Below are 15,784 nucleotides of genomic sequence, written 5' to 3'. Positions count from 1 at the left end.
GAAGGCCCACCACCCCTCAAGGGCAAAAACTACACACTTAATGGCCTCTCTGAAATGCTTATACTCTAATGCACGCAGCATGGCAAAGAAAGAAGAATTAGAGATCTGTGTGTGGTCACAGGGCCATGATCTCATTGCAATTACTGAGACATGGTGGGATAGCTCATCTGATGGGAACACTGTCATGGAGGGCTATGTTCTCTGTAGGAAAGATAGGCCAGCGAGGCGAGGTGGTGGGGTTGCTCTTTATGTGAGAGAGCAACTGGAATGCATAGAGCTGTTTCTGAGGTGGACGAAGAGCCAGTTGAGAGCTTGTGGGTAAGGATTAAGGGGCAAGGTAACAGGAGAGACACTGTTGCGGGTGCTTATTACAGGCCACCTGATCAGGATGGGGAAGATGAGGCCTTCTACAGACAGGTGAGAATCGCCTCACAATCACAGGCTCAGGAGAAATGGCTGATATTCAAGCATCACTTCCTCCAAACTCAGCATTGGTGCATCCCTAAGAAGTAGAAATCAGGAAAGGAAGCAGGAGACCCGCAGTGCTGATCAGGGAGCTTCTGAAAAAGCGCAGGTGGAAGAAGGGAGTTTACAGTAGGTAGAAGAAGGGACTGACCCCTTGGGAAGAGTAAAAGAATGCTGTCAGGGTATGCAGGGGTGAAACAAGGAAAGCCAAGGCAACCTCTGAATTGAGCCTGGTGAGGGATGTCAACGTCAACAGGAAGGGTTTCCTGAAGTACATAGGAGGCAAAAGGAAAACTAGGGAAAATGTGGGCCCACTGTTGAATGACACAAGTGCCATGGTGACAGATGATGGAGAGAAGGTGGAGTTGCTGAATGCCTTCTTTGCTTTTGTCTTCACTGCTTGGGCCAGTCCTCGGGAGTCCCCGACTTTGCGTGTAACAGAGAAAGTCTGGATGAAGCAAGACTTCACCTTGGTTGAAGAAGTTAGAGAACAATTCAATACACTGGATACCCACAAGTCCATGGGGCCCGATGGAATGCACCTGTGAGTGCTGAGGGAGCTGTGGGAAGTCACTGCTGGGCTGCTCTCCATCATCTTTGATAGGTCCTGGAGAACAGGTGAGGTGCCTGAGGACTGGAGGAGGATGACCTGGGAAACTAGAGGCCAGTCAGCCTCACCTCCATCCCTGGAAAGATGATGGAATAGCTTGTTCGGGGTGTCATCTTCAAGCATCTGGAGGAAAGGAAGGTTATCAGAAGTAGTCAGCATGGATTCACCAAAGGGAATTCATGTTTGACTAATCTGATAGCCTTCTATGATGGCGTGGGTGGATGGGGGGGGCAGTGGATGTTGTCTACCATGACTTCAGCAAGGCTATCGACACTGTCTCCCCCATCATCCTCACAGGCAAGCTTAGGAAGCGTGGGTTAGATGAATGGACAGTGAGGTGAATTGAACAGTGGCTGGCAGATAGAGCTCAGAGGGTTGTGGTTAGTGGTGCAGAGTCTGGTTGGAGGTCAGTAACAAGTGGTGTCCCTCAGGGGTCAGTACTGGGTCCAGTCCTGTTCGGTATATTCATCAATGACCTGGATGAAGGGACAGAGTGTACGATCAGCAAGTTTGCTGATGACACAGAGCTGGGAGGGGTGGCTGACACGCCAGAAGGCTGTGACCTGGCCAGGCTGGAGAGTTGGGCAGAGGGGAACCTCATGAAGTTCAACAAGGGCAAGTGTGAGGTACTGTACGTGGGGAGTAATAACCCCATGCACCAGTACAGGTTACGGGTTCCACTACTTGATAGATGCTCTGCTGAGAGCAGAGTCCTGGTGGACTACAAGTTGACCATGATCCAACAACGTGCCTTTGTGGCAAAGAAGGCCAATGGTATCCTGGGGTATAATGTAATATAATATAATGGGGTGCATTCAAGAAAGACAGGGATCTACGGGAGAGAGTCCTGCAGAGGGCTACAAAGATGATCAGGGGACTGGAGCACCTCTCTTGTGAGGAAAGGCTGAGAGAGCTGGGTCTGTTTAGCCTGTAGAAGAGAAGGCTGAGAGGGGGTCTCCTCAATTCCTCAATGCTTATCAATATCTAAAGTGTGGGTGTCAAGAGGATAGGGAAAGACTCCTTTTTGGTAATGCCCAGTGACAGGACAAAAGGCGACGGGCATAGACTGGAACATGGGAAAGTCCATCTCAACGTGAGGAAAAACTTATTTACTTTGATGGTGCCAGAGCACTAGAAGAGGCTCTGGAGTCTCCTTCTCCAGCAAAACTCAAAATCAACCTGGATGTGTTCAAGTCCAACCTGCTCTAGGTGACCCTGCTTTGGCAGGGTGTTGGACTAGATGATCTCCAAAGGTTCCATCCATTCCCTTCCATTCTATGATTCTGGGATCCTTTGATCTTCTATCATTTCAGCTGGCCAAAAGGATTCCCCACCAGTGTCCAGGACAATGCCCCCAGATGCTGCCCTGTCTCTCACAATTGCTCCGTTAGAGCTTGCAGTTCCTGGCACATGTCCTGAACCACCTCTGGCACCTCAAATGTCACCCGGTGCTTGCATCGGACAAGCTCCTTCCTGGCCTCTGTCTCCGTTACTCACAGAGCAGCTCAGATAAGGAGCTCACACCGATTTTGGGCAGCTGAGCTGAGGTAAGACGAATCCACCTCCTGTGGGTCTGTGGGGTGCCCTGGAGAAGCTGAATGTCCCTCCGGCCTCAGGAATACTGCTGAGAGCTGAGGTGCCTCCATTGACTTGGCTCCATCCCTGCCCTGCACCGGTGGGAATGTCACTGCCTCCGTGCCCTGCCTGGCAATGGGACAGCAATGGGGTTTTTCCAGAGGGGAACATGGACACCTCCTGTAGATCCGCACACCCTGGCAGAGCAATTCCCACTGCAGGAATCACTCTGTCCAGGGGTCAGAGAGGGACGGTCGGTGATGACTTCCTTCTGCTTAAACTCTGCTCCCCAGGAGAGACCCCGCTGCCTTTGAGGAGCTGTCAGCCCTGGAGGCGCAGGGACACCTTGACGGATTGGGGCACGGCGGGGAGGAGGCTTCATTGACTTAAAGATAAGAATGTGCTGACATTTCAGCTGGCCAAAGGCATGACCGACCAGCCTCCAAAATGATGACCCCAGACACTGCCATTTCCCTCTGAATTGCTCCATCAGTTACCTGCAAGTCCCTTGGAGCACCTCTGGCACAAGAAATGTCACCTGTGCTTTGCATGGCTACAGGAGGAACATGAAATCCCTGCCTTTCACTACCTGAGTGTGCTGTCTCCTAGTGGGACAAGAAGAGGGGATTCGTGGACCTAACTCTGTCTCTGACAGGGGAAATGACACTGCTGGAAAGAAGTTTCCCTGCCCAGCAGAGGGAGAAAACATAAGTGCTGACTTCAGCTTGTTTCCCAGCAGGTTGCCCTGGAGCCCCAGGGACATCTCTGAGGGAGCCCAGAGGGGACAGAGACAGTGCCACCGTGGGCTGGTCCTCTGCTGCTTAGCTGGGCCGGGCTGCTGGGACGGAGGGAGCTCCTGGCAAGCGGGCAGCGCTGCAGAGAGACAGCTCTGCCCAGGAGCAGCTCCTCTGCACAGCGCAGCAGGGCTGAGGGCACTGCCTGCAGGCAGCGAGGGCAGAAGAGAGAAGGGAGAAAGAGATAAGGACAGTCTGGGGTGTCTTTCGTATAGCTGAGAGCTCCCTGGGAGAGACATCTTCACAGCCTTTCCCATGGTAAGTCTCTGGCTCTGGGGCAATGCAGATGAGTTCCTGGCAGTGTCTCCTACACCTGACACATGCCATGGCTGATAGAAGCTGTCAGGATGGCTCTCCTGGCTTTTCTGGTGCCAAGCAGCAGGATGATTCAGAGCAGGGATGCCCTGCTGCACCGTCAGATGGACAATGAATGTCAGCTGCCTTCTCCCAGGGATGGCTCTGAGGTGTGAAGATAGGTGTGCAGGCAGGGGTGGGCAGGGCTGTCCTTGCCAGTAGGGTCCCTGCACCCTGCGGGCTGTGTGCCGGGGCAGGGACTCTGCCGCCTGCCAGGGTCAGCTCTGCGCCTGCCCAGGGAGCTCCCACGGCGCTCTGGGGAGAAGCTCTGCATGGAAGGAGCAACTTCTTGCATAGCAGGGTTCTGCTTCTGAGAGGGAGAACTGCGTGGGTCAGGGCTGCTCACAGCTCAAGGTCAGTGGCAGAGGACACGTTTCAAGAACATCAAGGCAGGGGTACCTGAAAGGGAAGGATTTTGTGCTTTCAGTCTTCTGCTTTTCTTTTTCTGTGTGAGGAGTGAGACATGGAGATTCATCTCCCCATTCTTGAGAAGGCACTGAGTCTCCAAATTTGAGAGGTGAATAATTCTGGGATTAAGAAAAATCAATGCCCTACAGCTTACAGACAGCACCCAGCATCACCTTTCCAGCCTTATCAGGGTCGGTCAGATGTTCCTGTCAAAGCCTGCACCCACAGGGATGCTCCTGGGCAGTGTTCTGCTGCCAGGAGGTGTCTGCATGGCAGAGCTGAGCACACAGAATCTATGATGGGTTCTGTGTGCACTGCCGGGGAGGAGACGTGCTGCCAGAGAAAGAGCTCCCAGCAGGGACAGCTCCAGGCAGCACAGCCCTGGACAGGGAGTGAGGGAGCAGCTCCCATGTGCCCTGGGAGGGTGATTCGGGCACCTTCCTGCCATCTCCTGTAATGAGGGTGCCTTCTACTGAAACCACCCCCGTTCACCTCTCTGGCCCAGCAGAGCTGCTGACATCAAGGCTGTGGGGTTTCTGGCTGAGGTGCCTCCTCAGCAGCCACACACCAAGGAGGAGAAACTCCTCCTAAGCACTGTGTATAGGTCCCTTTCCTCCCTCAGCAGGAGCGTTTCTCCATCTTCCCCTCCTCTTCATGCTGCTTTTGTTCTTACCCTCGTACTCTACGGGGACAAGGGGGTTCAGGTGAAAGTTTATCTGGCATTCTCCTGATTGAAAATGATGACCAGCTTGTCTTCATGACACATGGATTAGCGATTAGCGATGAGGCCAACGGTGACTTTCGGAAGCTGCCACACATTCCCAGATGCCCACTGCTATTGAGCAGGGGTGACTGCTTGGTAGCCCATGGGCAGAAGCCTCCTCCTTGTGTCTTGTTTGTCCAGCACAAAGCAGAGATCGGAACTTGGGGAAGTCAAAAGTTCCTGAAAGGAAAGAGGAAGGTCATGTGTGTTTGGGAAGGACAGAGGAGAATGGGACACAGGGAATGTGACTAGTTTTGCTCAGAGCAGTTCTAACTTGTGAGTGTGGTTTACCTCCTTTGGCAGAACCTCATGTACAAAGAAATCAGATGTCCAACAGCAGCTCCATCACCCACTTCCTCCTCCTGGCATTCGCAGACACAGGGGAACTGCAGCTCTTGACCTTCTGGCTCTTCCTGGGCATCTACCTGGCTGCCCTCCTGGGAAACGGCCTCATCATCACCACCATCGCCTGCGACCACCGCCTCCACACACCCATGTACTTCTTCCTCCTCAACCTCTCTGTCCTGGACCTGGGCTCCATCTCCACCACTCTCCCCAAAGCCATGGCCAATTCCCTCTGGAACACCAGGGTCATTTCCTATGCCGGATGTGCTGCTCAAATCTTTCTGTTTGTCTTCTTCATTTCAGCAGAGGTTTTTCTTCTCACCGTCATGGCCTATGACCGCTACGTTGCCATCTGCCAACCCCTGCACTACGGGACCCTCCTGGGAGGCAGAGCTTGTGTACGCATGGCAGCAGCTGTCTGGGGCAGTGTTTTTCTCTATTCTCTCCTGCACACGGCCAATACATTTTCACTGCCCCTCTGCCAGGGCAATGCCCTGGACCAGTTCTTCTGTGAAATCCCCCACATCCTGAAGCTCTCTTGCACAGATGCTTACCTCAGGGAAGTTGGGCTTCTTGTGGTTAGTTCCTGTTTTGTATCTGGGTGTTTTGTTTTCATTGTGCTGTCATATGTGCAGATATTGAGGGCTGTGCTGAGGATCCCCTCAGAGCAGGGACAGCACAAAGCCTTTTCCACGTGCCTCCCTCACCTGGCTGTGGTCTCCCTCTTTCTCAGCACTGCCGTATTTGCCTACCTGAAGCCCCGCTCCATCTCCTCCCCATCCCTGGACCTGTTGGTGTCATTTCTGTACTCGGTGGTGCCTCCATCAGTGAACCCCCTCATCTACAGCATGAGGAACCAGGAGCTCAAGGATGCCCTAAGGAAACTTATGACTGTTTTTTTTTCAGAAGCAGCAATTAAATTTTCAGTCTTCTTCTGCAGATCACACATGATGTAACTCGTTACAGGTCCAGACTCTCTTGACTAGGTTTTTTCCTTTCTTTCTTTGTTTTTTATCTTTCCTGGTGTGTGTTAATGCTGTGAACAAAAAGAAGAGTCACCCTGTATCCTGTTTCTGTGTCAGCATCTGCCTGTCTTATGTGAGCCGGAGACTTTTTATAAAGAAAGACCTGCTCTCTCAGTGTGTTTAAACAAAATAAAGACCCTGCCCCATCACGCTGATCTGATATCCTTTCTCCGAGATCTTCTCTGGAGCTGCAGGGGCAGGATCTGTGTGCTGAGGTGGAAGGGGAAGGAGCCACCTAAGCTGGGTCTGCCTCGCAGCCTGACCATCATGGCCCTGGGCACCACAGCCCCCAACTCTGCAGAGCCGCACCACCAGCTCAGGGGCTGTGGGACACCTGGGGATGGGGTGCAGTAATGGCTGGCCAGGCCAGCACGGATGAGTTCTCTTGGGAAGAGGCGCTGAGGGGAGATGGGCTGTGCCGAGAGTATAGCAGGGCAGACATGGACAGTGAAACCCTTTGCTGTGGTGGGGCATCTTGGCCAGGCTGCCCTGTCCCTGGGACAAAAGGACCTTCCTGAGGATGCCCTGTGCCAATTCTCTCACGCCACCCTGGGCAGGAAGGTTGTCAGCTGGGTCTGCAACTGCCTGGGGAGGAGATCTCCTCAGCATGCCGGCTGGGTGGACATTCTCACTGGCCTCCATGTGCTGCTGTGGGACCACTCCCAATGGGTCTGCTCTGCTGGTCTGCGCTGGGGAGAGGGCAGGAGGTGGCCAGATTCAGGGAGGGTCTGGGCTGGCGGGGCTGGCAAGTGCCCCGGAGAGGAAAACCGCAGGGAAGAGCTGAAGTGTGGGAGTGTGCAGGGTGGGGGCACACAGCAGTGTCCTGGCAAAGCCAGGCTCCTGCGAGAGACATGACGGAGCAGCAGAGCAGTGTCTGGGCTGTGCCTGTGCCCACTGGACAACGCGGGGAAGTTGCCCCAAGGCCGCCATCATGCTCTTGCCAAGAAAACCTCCATTTCTAGCAATGGCCTTTCACCCCAGCTCGGAGAGGTTCTTTGTTCCTTCAGATAGAGGGACACCAAATGAGGAGGTCAGAAGTCCACCTTTGCATCGTACAGATGAGTCCTAAGTATGCACAGCGTGTGCGTGTGGGGAGATAGACAAGGGTGAGCATAAATGCCATCAGCTATTCCTGGGGGTGCCATGAAGGCGAGTGTCACAGAAGAGGTCACTTCACTTGGAGAGTAACATCCTCTGGGGAAACACTTGGTTGCAGCACTGGGATGTGCTTCCTTGAACCGAGGTCCCCGTGTCCATCCTCAGCAGGAGAGCAGAGCAGGGCGACACACCGCAGGGCTGCGGTGCCTCCCAGCCTCTGGGGGTGGCGGCAGGAGGTCAGAGAGACACTGTGACTGTTGCAGTGCACTGCCTCTGCACGGGCAAGGGAAGGACTCGTGTCTCTGATCAGCCATGTGTGTATGAGGAGTGCCCGAAACCAGCTGAGGTGTGGGCACCTGACAGAGCTCTGACATTTCTGTGTGTGACTGCAGGAACAAATCCCCACAATCCCAGGGATGTTCATCTCCACTGCCCTGGACAGGCTCACTGCAACTGCTCGTGTCTGTTATGTCACCCTGTCCTGTGAATCTGGATTATGCCCTCAAATGTGCCAGAGCAGCCAGACAGGTTCCGAGTTCTATGGAGAAGGCAGATGTCAAACCCATCTTGAAGAAGGGCAGGGGTGAGGATTCGGGTAATTATAAACAGGTCAGCCTTCCTCAATCCCTTTGAGGGTGATGGGGTCCGTCCTCCTGCAGCCATCTCCAGGCAGTGGAAGGACAAGAAAGGCTTTGCTGGACCAGAATGGTTAGGGGAAACAAGGGCATGTTGTGTACCCGGCATTGTGCACGGCCTTTGACATCATCTCCTTATGGCCATATTGATGCTCTCTGGGCTGAAACAGTAGATGGTGTGGTGGGTGGGAAATTGGCTAGATGATCAGGCCCAAATGTCCACAGTGGAACAAAGTCCTCCCAGAAGCCAGTAATAACCAGAATCCCTCACTGATCAGCATTTTGGCCAATGCTGTTTAATGTCCTTATTACTCACCTGAACGAGGAAGCCCCATCGAGCAAGAGGACATGGGTATGGGTTGGCGTGTCCCTTCTGCCTGAGTATCTGAAGGGACAGCAGCAGGCAGATGGCTTGCCTACGTCTACCCACAAAGCTGAAAGGCCAGCAGCAGCAGCCAGGTGGTTTAGAAGATCACAGTGAGGTCACTTCTATCTGGTCAGCTGAAAGGCCTGATGATGTAAGTCGCTGATGAGTTAGGTCGCCTGCCTGGAGGGTGCATTCTGAGATTTTTTTGAGCTTTCCTTGGAAGTGGGAAAATGCAGGAGAGAGAAAAAATGCTTTATAGTGCAGCTGGGAAAGTGGAGACTGGACAGGAGGAAGAAGAAATGTCCCTCCAAGGGTAGAGCTGTAGTGCAAGAGGACACCCAGAGAGAGTTGGTGACGATCCCATGGCTTTGTGTTCCAAGAAACAGCCGGTTAGGGCACAGCAACATCAGTGGATGTACAGAAATTCCCAGTGGAGAGCAAGGTGGGGAAGCAAGATGGGTGTCTGCAGCCTGGAGGAAAACTGGGGCAGGAGTGGGACAACCTGCACTGGAAATGGCCAAGGCTGCTGGCAAAGCCGGAAGGCACAAACAGAACCCAGGTCTTTGCCGTCTGGGTGATTGCATTTCTCTTGTCTACCAAGGGCTATGACATCATCCAGGTCTTAGCTCAAGTCCCCCATGAGGACCAGGACCCGCAGAAGGCCTTGTCTACTACCTTCTCCTCCCCTGCAGATCAGCAGGTCTGTAGCAGACACCCACCATAGCATTGCCCATGTTGGTCTGCATGATAATCCTCATCCATCAACTCTCAGCTGACTCATTGTCCATCCCCAAGCAGAGCTCCATGTGTTCCTGCTGCTCTCTCATACAGTCCCTTCCCCTCCTGGTCCAGGCCTATAACCTTACCAGTACCAGAGCCCCAAGACCCCACAGTTTCTCCTGCAGAAGCTTTGGACAACCTGCTCCCTCCACTTGCCAGCTCCCAGAGCCTATGGTCTCTCCGGTATCCAGTCATGGTCTCTCTCATACCTGGCTCCCAGGTCTCTATCCTACTGGCTGGCTTCTCCAGCCTCATGTTTGCCAGCAGTTACACACACTGACCCACCCACCAACACGATAAGGATGCATACTGGGCTCTCCATTTCTGCCCCCCTCAGGTGCACAAACGCCTGTGACTTGTCATGCCCACTCCAGTGGCTGGCGCTCACAGCTCCATACCTACCAAGAGCAGAGAGTCCCCTCACCCCAGCAGCACTTTGGTGGAATTGCAGAAGACAGGAGAGTCTGGGCTGATCACTTGCAGGCCATGGCCACACAAGGGTCTTTACCAGCAAGCTCTTTAAACATGATGGGCTCCTTTTGCCCTTTTCTCGAGGTTTACCCAAACTTGTCCATTCCAAAAAAAACTTTATTCCTCCCTTGGTGTTTCCATGACATTTAGTGGTAAGTCTTGCACAAGCCCAAAGTGCTGTTTCTGTTAACACGCAATGAGCGTCACACTCCCAGAGGCGGTAACCCCCACCCTCAGTCTGGAAGGTCACCCCTGGAAGCTCTCCCATTGACCTGTGTCACTGGGCCTGTCTGGAGTGCAAGTTCATTTTCCTCACAGCAGTCTGTGAGGTGCTGTATTTTGGTTTGTTGCCTAAACAGTATTGACAACACACTGCTCGTTTGGTTGTTGTGTAGCAGTGCTTGCACAGTGTTGAGGTTGGTGTTGTTTTGGGTTGTTTTTTTGTTTGTTTGTTTGTTGATTTTTGAGGTATTTTTCCTCACTCTGCCCCACCAGCGATTAGGCTGGGGATTCTCAGGATGATGAGAGGGAACACAGCCAGGACAGCTGACCCAGACTGACCAAATGGATACTCTGTACTCTTTGACATCATGCTCAACCGTAGAAGCCAAGAGAAAGGAGGGGGAAGTGGGGCAGGTTCAGAGTCATGGCATGTGTCTTCCCACATAACTGTTATGCATGACGAAGCCCTGCTTGCCTGCAAGTTCTTCTCACGGAAGTGTGGGGGAATATAGGTCAGATTAAAAGGTTGACATGGGATATGTGTGAAACCAAGTGGACTCAGTGCCTCCCACCTGACTGTGACCCCGACCTGAGGACATGGACTCCACAAAGCTTTTCCTTGCACGGATCATGCATGATGCAATGGGTCTGGCTGGGATGGAGTTACTTTTCTTCATAAAATGTCCCTGGTGCTCTTTTTCAGATTTGTGACCAAAACAATGCTGATAACAAACCCATGTTTTGGCTGTTGCTGAGCAGTGTCTGCACAGCACCACGGCCTTCTCTGTTCCTCACTCTGCTCCCCCCACAGTGAATAGACTAGGGGTGCACAAGAGGTTGGGAGGGGACACAACCAGGCAGATGACCCCAACTAACCAAAGCGATATTCCCTGCCATATAATGTCATACTCAGCACTAAAGCAGAGAGGAGAAGTTTTGGGGAAGCTCAGCCATCTTTTGCTGCGCTCTACCTTTGGGAGGTTGTGAGTAGTTACCTTTGCATTGCTTGTTTTGTTTTCTTTTCTCACTTTTTTGTTCTTCCACTTCTTCTTTGCTTATTAATCTAATTTTATTCTGAGTTATGAGTTTCCTGCTTGTACCTTTTCTTTCCTCTTTCATCGTCCCACTTGGTGGAAGTGAGTGCATGGCTGCGTGGTGTTGAACTGCCTACCGGGCTGATCCCCATCCATCCCTGGGTGTTCTCCTCCAGGATCTTCCCTCAAACCACAGAGGCCTGCAAGACCTTGCTGGGGAAGACTGAGGCAAAGAGGCCATGGACAATCTCAGCTCTCCCTACACCTGCTCTTGTGAAACTCAGCAGTGGCCACACAGTAGCTTTGTTGCTTCTTTACCTGTTCCTGCTGTAGTAAACACTCCTAGTGGTGCCCTTGAATTGCCTTTCGAGTTTAGACTGAGTTTCAATCCTTACTGTGCTTGGAGGATGCTGTCCTTGAAGACCAGCTGTGGCACCAGAAAAGCTGTGACACGCCTCGAGGAATCCTTGTACCAAGTGTCTGAGACCTCACCTATGCAAATGCTTTTCTTCAGAGCAGATACGGTACATTGACAAACAACAACTGAATGTCTTTCTGGCCCTGGGACCACAGACCCAGAATGAAATGCCCCAATTCACACAACGGAATTGCCCCCCGCCCCAGCTTGGAAATATTACATCCTCCTCTTACACCCCCCTGGTGCCCTGTCCAATACTAGGAGAGGCGATTCTCACATCCAGCTCTTTTTCCAATAAAAGGAATGCCGCGGGAGCTAAGTCTCCTTCAGCTGAGGGAGGGAACATCCGTGATTACTTCAGCAGGTCCCCTGGAGCCCCAGGGATGCCTGTGGGAGCCTGGAGGGAGAGAAGAAAGTGCCTCCTTGGGCAGGTCCTCTGCTGCTGAGCTGGGCCAGGCTCCCGGGAAGGAGGGAGCTCCTGGCAAGCGGGCAGCACTGCAGAGAGACAGCTCTGCCCAGGAGCAGCTCCTCTGCACAGCGCAGCAGGGCTGCTGCTTGGTCCTGAAGGCACCGAGGGGAGACAAGGGAGGCAGAGAGAGCGTAAATGCACTCTGGAGTAGGAGGACAGCTGACAACTCACTGGAGGAGAAATCTGCACAGCCCTTAACAGGGTAAGTCTCTGGGTGCAGGGCATTGCAACTGTGGTTCCTGGAAGGATCTTGGAAAGATGGTATAGCCCACAGCCTATGGGATCTCTCTCCAGTGTAGAGGAGACATGCTCCAGATCAGGGATCCCTTGCTGCACCATCAAAGGGACAGGGCAGTAGGATTGCCTTCTCCCAGCAATGGCTGGAGGGGTGTGCGTAGGGGTGTGCAGGCAGGGGTGCGGAGGGCTGTCCTTGCCAGCAGGGTCCCTGTAACCCGGGGACTGGGGGGGGAGGGGGGGGGGGGGGGGGCAGGGACTCTGCCGCCTGCCAGGATCAGCTCTCAGCCTTTCTGGGGAGTTCCCCACCATGCTGTGAGAAATATCTTTGGGGAGAAGGAGTGACCCCTGGCAAGGCAGGGCAGGGCAGGTTCCTTCTGCTTTGAAGATGGTGCTTTGAGGGTCAGGGCTGCTCACCGCTCCAGATCACCCCAAGGTCATGTGCAGTGGGTCCTTCTCAAGCATGACATCAGGGCACCTTTCAGCTGAAAAGGAAGGTGTCTGTGCTTGGAAATGCCCCCTCTTGGCTGGCTGGGTGGGCAGTGCGAGGTGGGAATGGATTTCTCCACTCCAGAGCTGGCACAGAGACCCCTTTTCTCGTTAGCACTTGTCTGAGCCTCTCCTGATCCCCCGCAGACCCAGAGATGCCCCTGGGCAGTGCCCTGCTGCCAGGAGGGGTCTGCAGGGCAGAGCTGGACAGTGTGGGATGGGGTCTATGAGTAATGACAGTGAGGAGACATCGGGACAGAGAAACTGGTCCCGACAGGGACAGCTCCAGGCAGCAGAGACATAGGCAGGGAGAGAGGGAACTGCTGCCAGAAATGCCCGGGCAGGGGGGATCCCGGCACCTCCCACCATCCCCTGCAGGGCAGACGCCTTCCCTGGAGCCACCCCCTGCTCTCCTCTCCTACCCAGCCCAGACTCTGCCCTGATGGCCATGGGGCACCTGCCCAGCGGCCTCACCCTTGCAGAGGGGAAATGACCCAATCCCCGACCGCCTGTCCCTTTCTGCCGCCCTCATCAGCAGCACTGGGGCATTTCTCCAGTTTTCCCCTCCTCTGTCTGCTCCCCTTCTTGTCAGCACTTGCCTTGCTGGGATGAGGGCTGGGGCTAAGCTGCAGTTAACAGACCAACCCTCTGGCTCCTGCCGTGATGATAAGTCCATACAGTCCCCTCATAATCAGTGGCTCAGGGCAAAACAAATGACCCAATTCTCCCTTCCAGACACCCCACCCATTAGGACTTTCAACTCCTTCTCGGAGGGGCTCGTGCTAGGCTTCAGGCTGCTCTCCAGACAGGCACAGCGTTCCCGTGGCATCTCTGTGTTATCCAGCAGCCCCACGGAGGACACCCCTCAGTGCTCAGGTGATGGCAATGCTGCCGGGCGTCTTGGCGCAGTCAGCTGCAGGGAGTCCTCTGTGTCCCTGTCTGGGAGGGGAGGGCTGAGATCCTCCTCAGGTACGATGAGACGGGCTGAGGGCTTTGGAGAGGGGCACATGGAACATGCATTCCTCTGGTCCCAGCAGTGGCCAGTTCCTTCTCAGGGGAACAGCTGAGTCCATCATCATCCAGCTCCAAGAGGTGCCAGCACAGGGCAGCTGAGAGCAGGGCTGCTGGACAGACCGACTGCCCTCACCCCACACTGAGGGACAGCCCCTCGGCCTCTCAGGACCCACAAGGCTTCACACGGAGTGCGGCAGAAAGTCCAACAATTTCTGCCTTAAAAACACTCCTCAGGTGCGTGGGGGAAACAAGAACAGTACAAACAAACCAAGATCCCCACAGCTCTGCTCTGCAGTCAGGTGAACTGGGAGCAACAATGCTAAAAAGCTCTTTGACATTATGAGTGGATTTTATCTGAGATAACACCATGTTCTTATTTCCTATTTCTGTAGGGTATAACTGACCCCTCCAGAGCTCACAGCAGAGTTCTCTGCTCCCTGGGGCACCCTCAGCCACCACAAAGCAGAGCTCACAAGAGGGATGTGCCACAGGTCGTCTTTAAGAGGGAAAGGCAGTCTCTGATGCTTCAGAGAGACACGGAGCAGGTTTTTTTCTTATAATAGTCTTCACTATCTTTGAACTGCCTTTTCTTTCTTGGACAGTGCCCAATGCTCAGAGGCAGCAAATGTCCAACAGCAGCTCCATCACCCACTTCCTCCTCCTGGCATTCGCAGACACACGGGAGCTGCAGCTCTTGACCTTCTGGCTCTTCCTGGGCATCTACCTGGCTTCCCTCCTGGGAAATGGCCTCATCATCACCGCCATCGCCTGCGACCACCGCCTCCACACCCCCATGTGCCTCTTCCTCCTCAACCTCTCTGTTCTTGACCTGGGCTCCATCTCCACAACTCTCCCCAAAGCCATGGCCAATACCCTCTGGAACACCAGGGATATTTCCTACCAGGGGTGTGTTGCACAGGTCTTTGTCTTTTTCTTTTTCATTTCAGCAGAGTTTTACCTTCTCACCGTCATGGCCTATGACCGCTATGTTGCCATCTGCCATCCCCTGCACTACGGGACCCTCCTGGGCAGCAGAGCTTGTGTCCGCATGGCAGCAGCTGCCTGGGGCAGTGGGTTTCTCAACTCTCTCCTGCACACGGCCAATACATTTTCACTGCCCCTCTGCCGGGGCAATGCCCTGGACCAGTTCTTCTGTGAAATCCCCCACATCCTCAAGCTCTCCTGCTCACATTCAGATTACCTCAGGGAAGCTGGGCTCCTTGTAGTTAGTGCCTTACTAGGATTCGGGTGTTTTGCTTTCATTCTCTTTTCCTATGTGCAGATCTTCAGGGTGGTGCTGAGGATCCCTTCACAGCAGGGACGGCACAAAGCCTTTACCACGTGCCTCCCTCACCTTGCCGTGGTCTCCCTCTTTCTCAGCACTGGAATGGTTTCCTACCTGACGCCCCGAACCATCTCCTCTCCATCCCTGAACCTGTTTGTGTCCATTTTGTACTCTGTGGTGCCTCCATCAGTAAATCCCCTCATCTACAGCATGAGGAACCAGGAGCTCAAGCATGCCCTATGGAAACTGGCTCAATGGACATTGTTTCACCAACCCTAACCTCTCTCCCCTTCTCTGCACTTTTTTCTGAGTTTATCTTTGGCTGGGTGCCCATTTCTTTTTCCCTTCTGATAATCTTTCTTATAGATCATATTCTAGGCTTATACTACTTCTCCTCAGGCTTGATCATGTTGTGTCTGACACATGCACATTACTGAATTAGACGAGCAATGTCCAATAGCAGGTCTTCAATAAAAGGGCATCTCCTGGGTGCTGTGCCTGAAGCCTGGACTCTTCCTCCAGAGTTAATGCCAAAAAAATGTTGCACAAATTTCTCTTTTAAAGTGTCTGCTCTCTTTGGTTTCTTCCTGTGTTTGTGGTTAAGCACACGGTACCCTTGGGTTCTATTGTACCAAGAGTTCTGTTTTTACAGGCTCTCTGCTTGGTGTCCGATGGCAGAAGGTGCTGCATGAGCTCCCAATTACCTCTGGCCGCATCCTGTATGACAGGACTGATGGCATGTAGAGGTCTCTCTGGAAATGAATTTGGAGGGGTCAGGAGAGGATGGGCAGTGGCCACTTGTCCTGAGCTGGGAGTGAATGGAGACTCAGAAGGTGATACACCCTCGAAGGTGAAGTCCCTCAAAAGTAAAGAACTCAATCGGGATACCCACAAACAAGTTCCATGGGAGTCAGTGGACAAACAGCAGG

General features: G+C 53.5%; 2 protein-coding genes across 2 annotated transcripts; both read left to right on the top strand.

Moving 5' to 3' along the window:
• Positions 1-5,295: 5,295 nt before the first annotated feature.
• LOC309684228 (olfactory receptor 14C36-like) lies at positions 5,296-6,270 on the top strand (the record flags this gene model as incomplete). Its single annotated transcript, XM_082500167.1, has 1 exon — positions 5,296-6,270. The coding sequence occupies one exon, from the start codon at positions 5,296-5,298 to the stop codon at positions 6,268-6,270; it is 975 nt and encodes a 324-aa protein (XP_082356293.1).
• A 7,925-nt stretch (positions 6,271-14,195) lies between these two features.
• Positions 14,196-15,134, top strand: LOC309684227 (olfactory receptor 14A16-like; the record flags this gene model as incomplete). Its single annotated transcript, XM_082500166.1, has 1 exon — positions 14,196-15,134. The coding sequence occupies one exon, from the start codon at positions 14,196-14,198 to the stop codon at positions 15,132-15,134; it is 939 nt and encodes a 312-aa protein (XP_082356292.1).
• Positions 15,135-15,784: the final 650 nt, after the last annotated feature.

Source organism: Vanellus vanellus, assembly GCF_965231255.1.
Source record: "Vanellus vanellus genome assembly, contig: HAP1_SCAFFOLD_45, whole genome shotgun sequence".
Lineage (NCBI taxonomy): Eukaryota > Metazoa > Chordata > Aves > Charadriiformes > Charadriidae > Vanellus > Vanellus vanellus.
The sequence above is the reverse complement of the archived record's forward strand: the minus strand, read 5'-3'. Positions and strand labels throughout refer to the sequence as shown.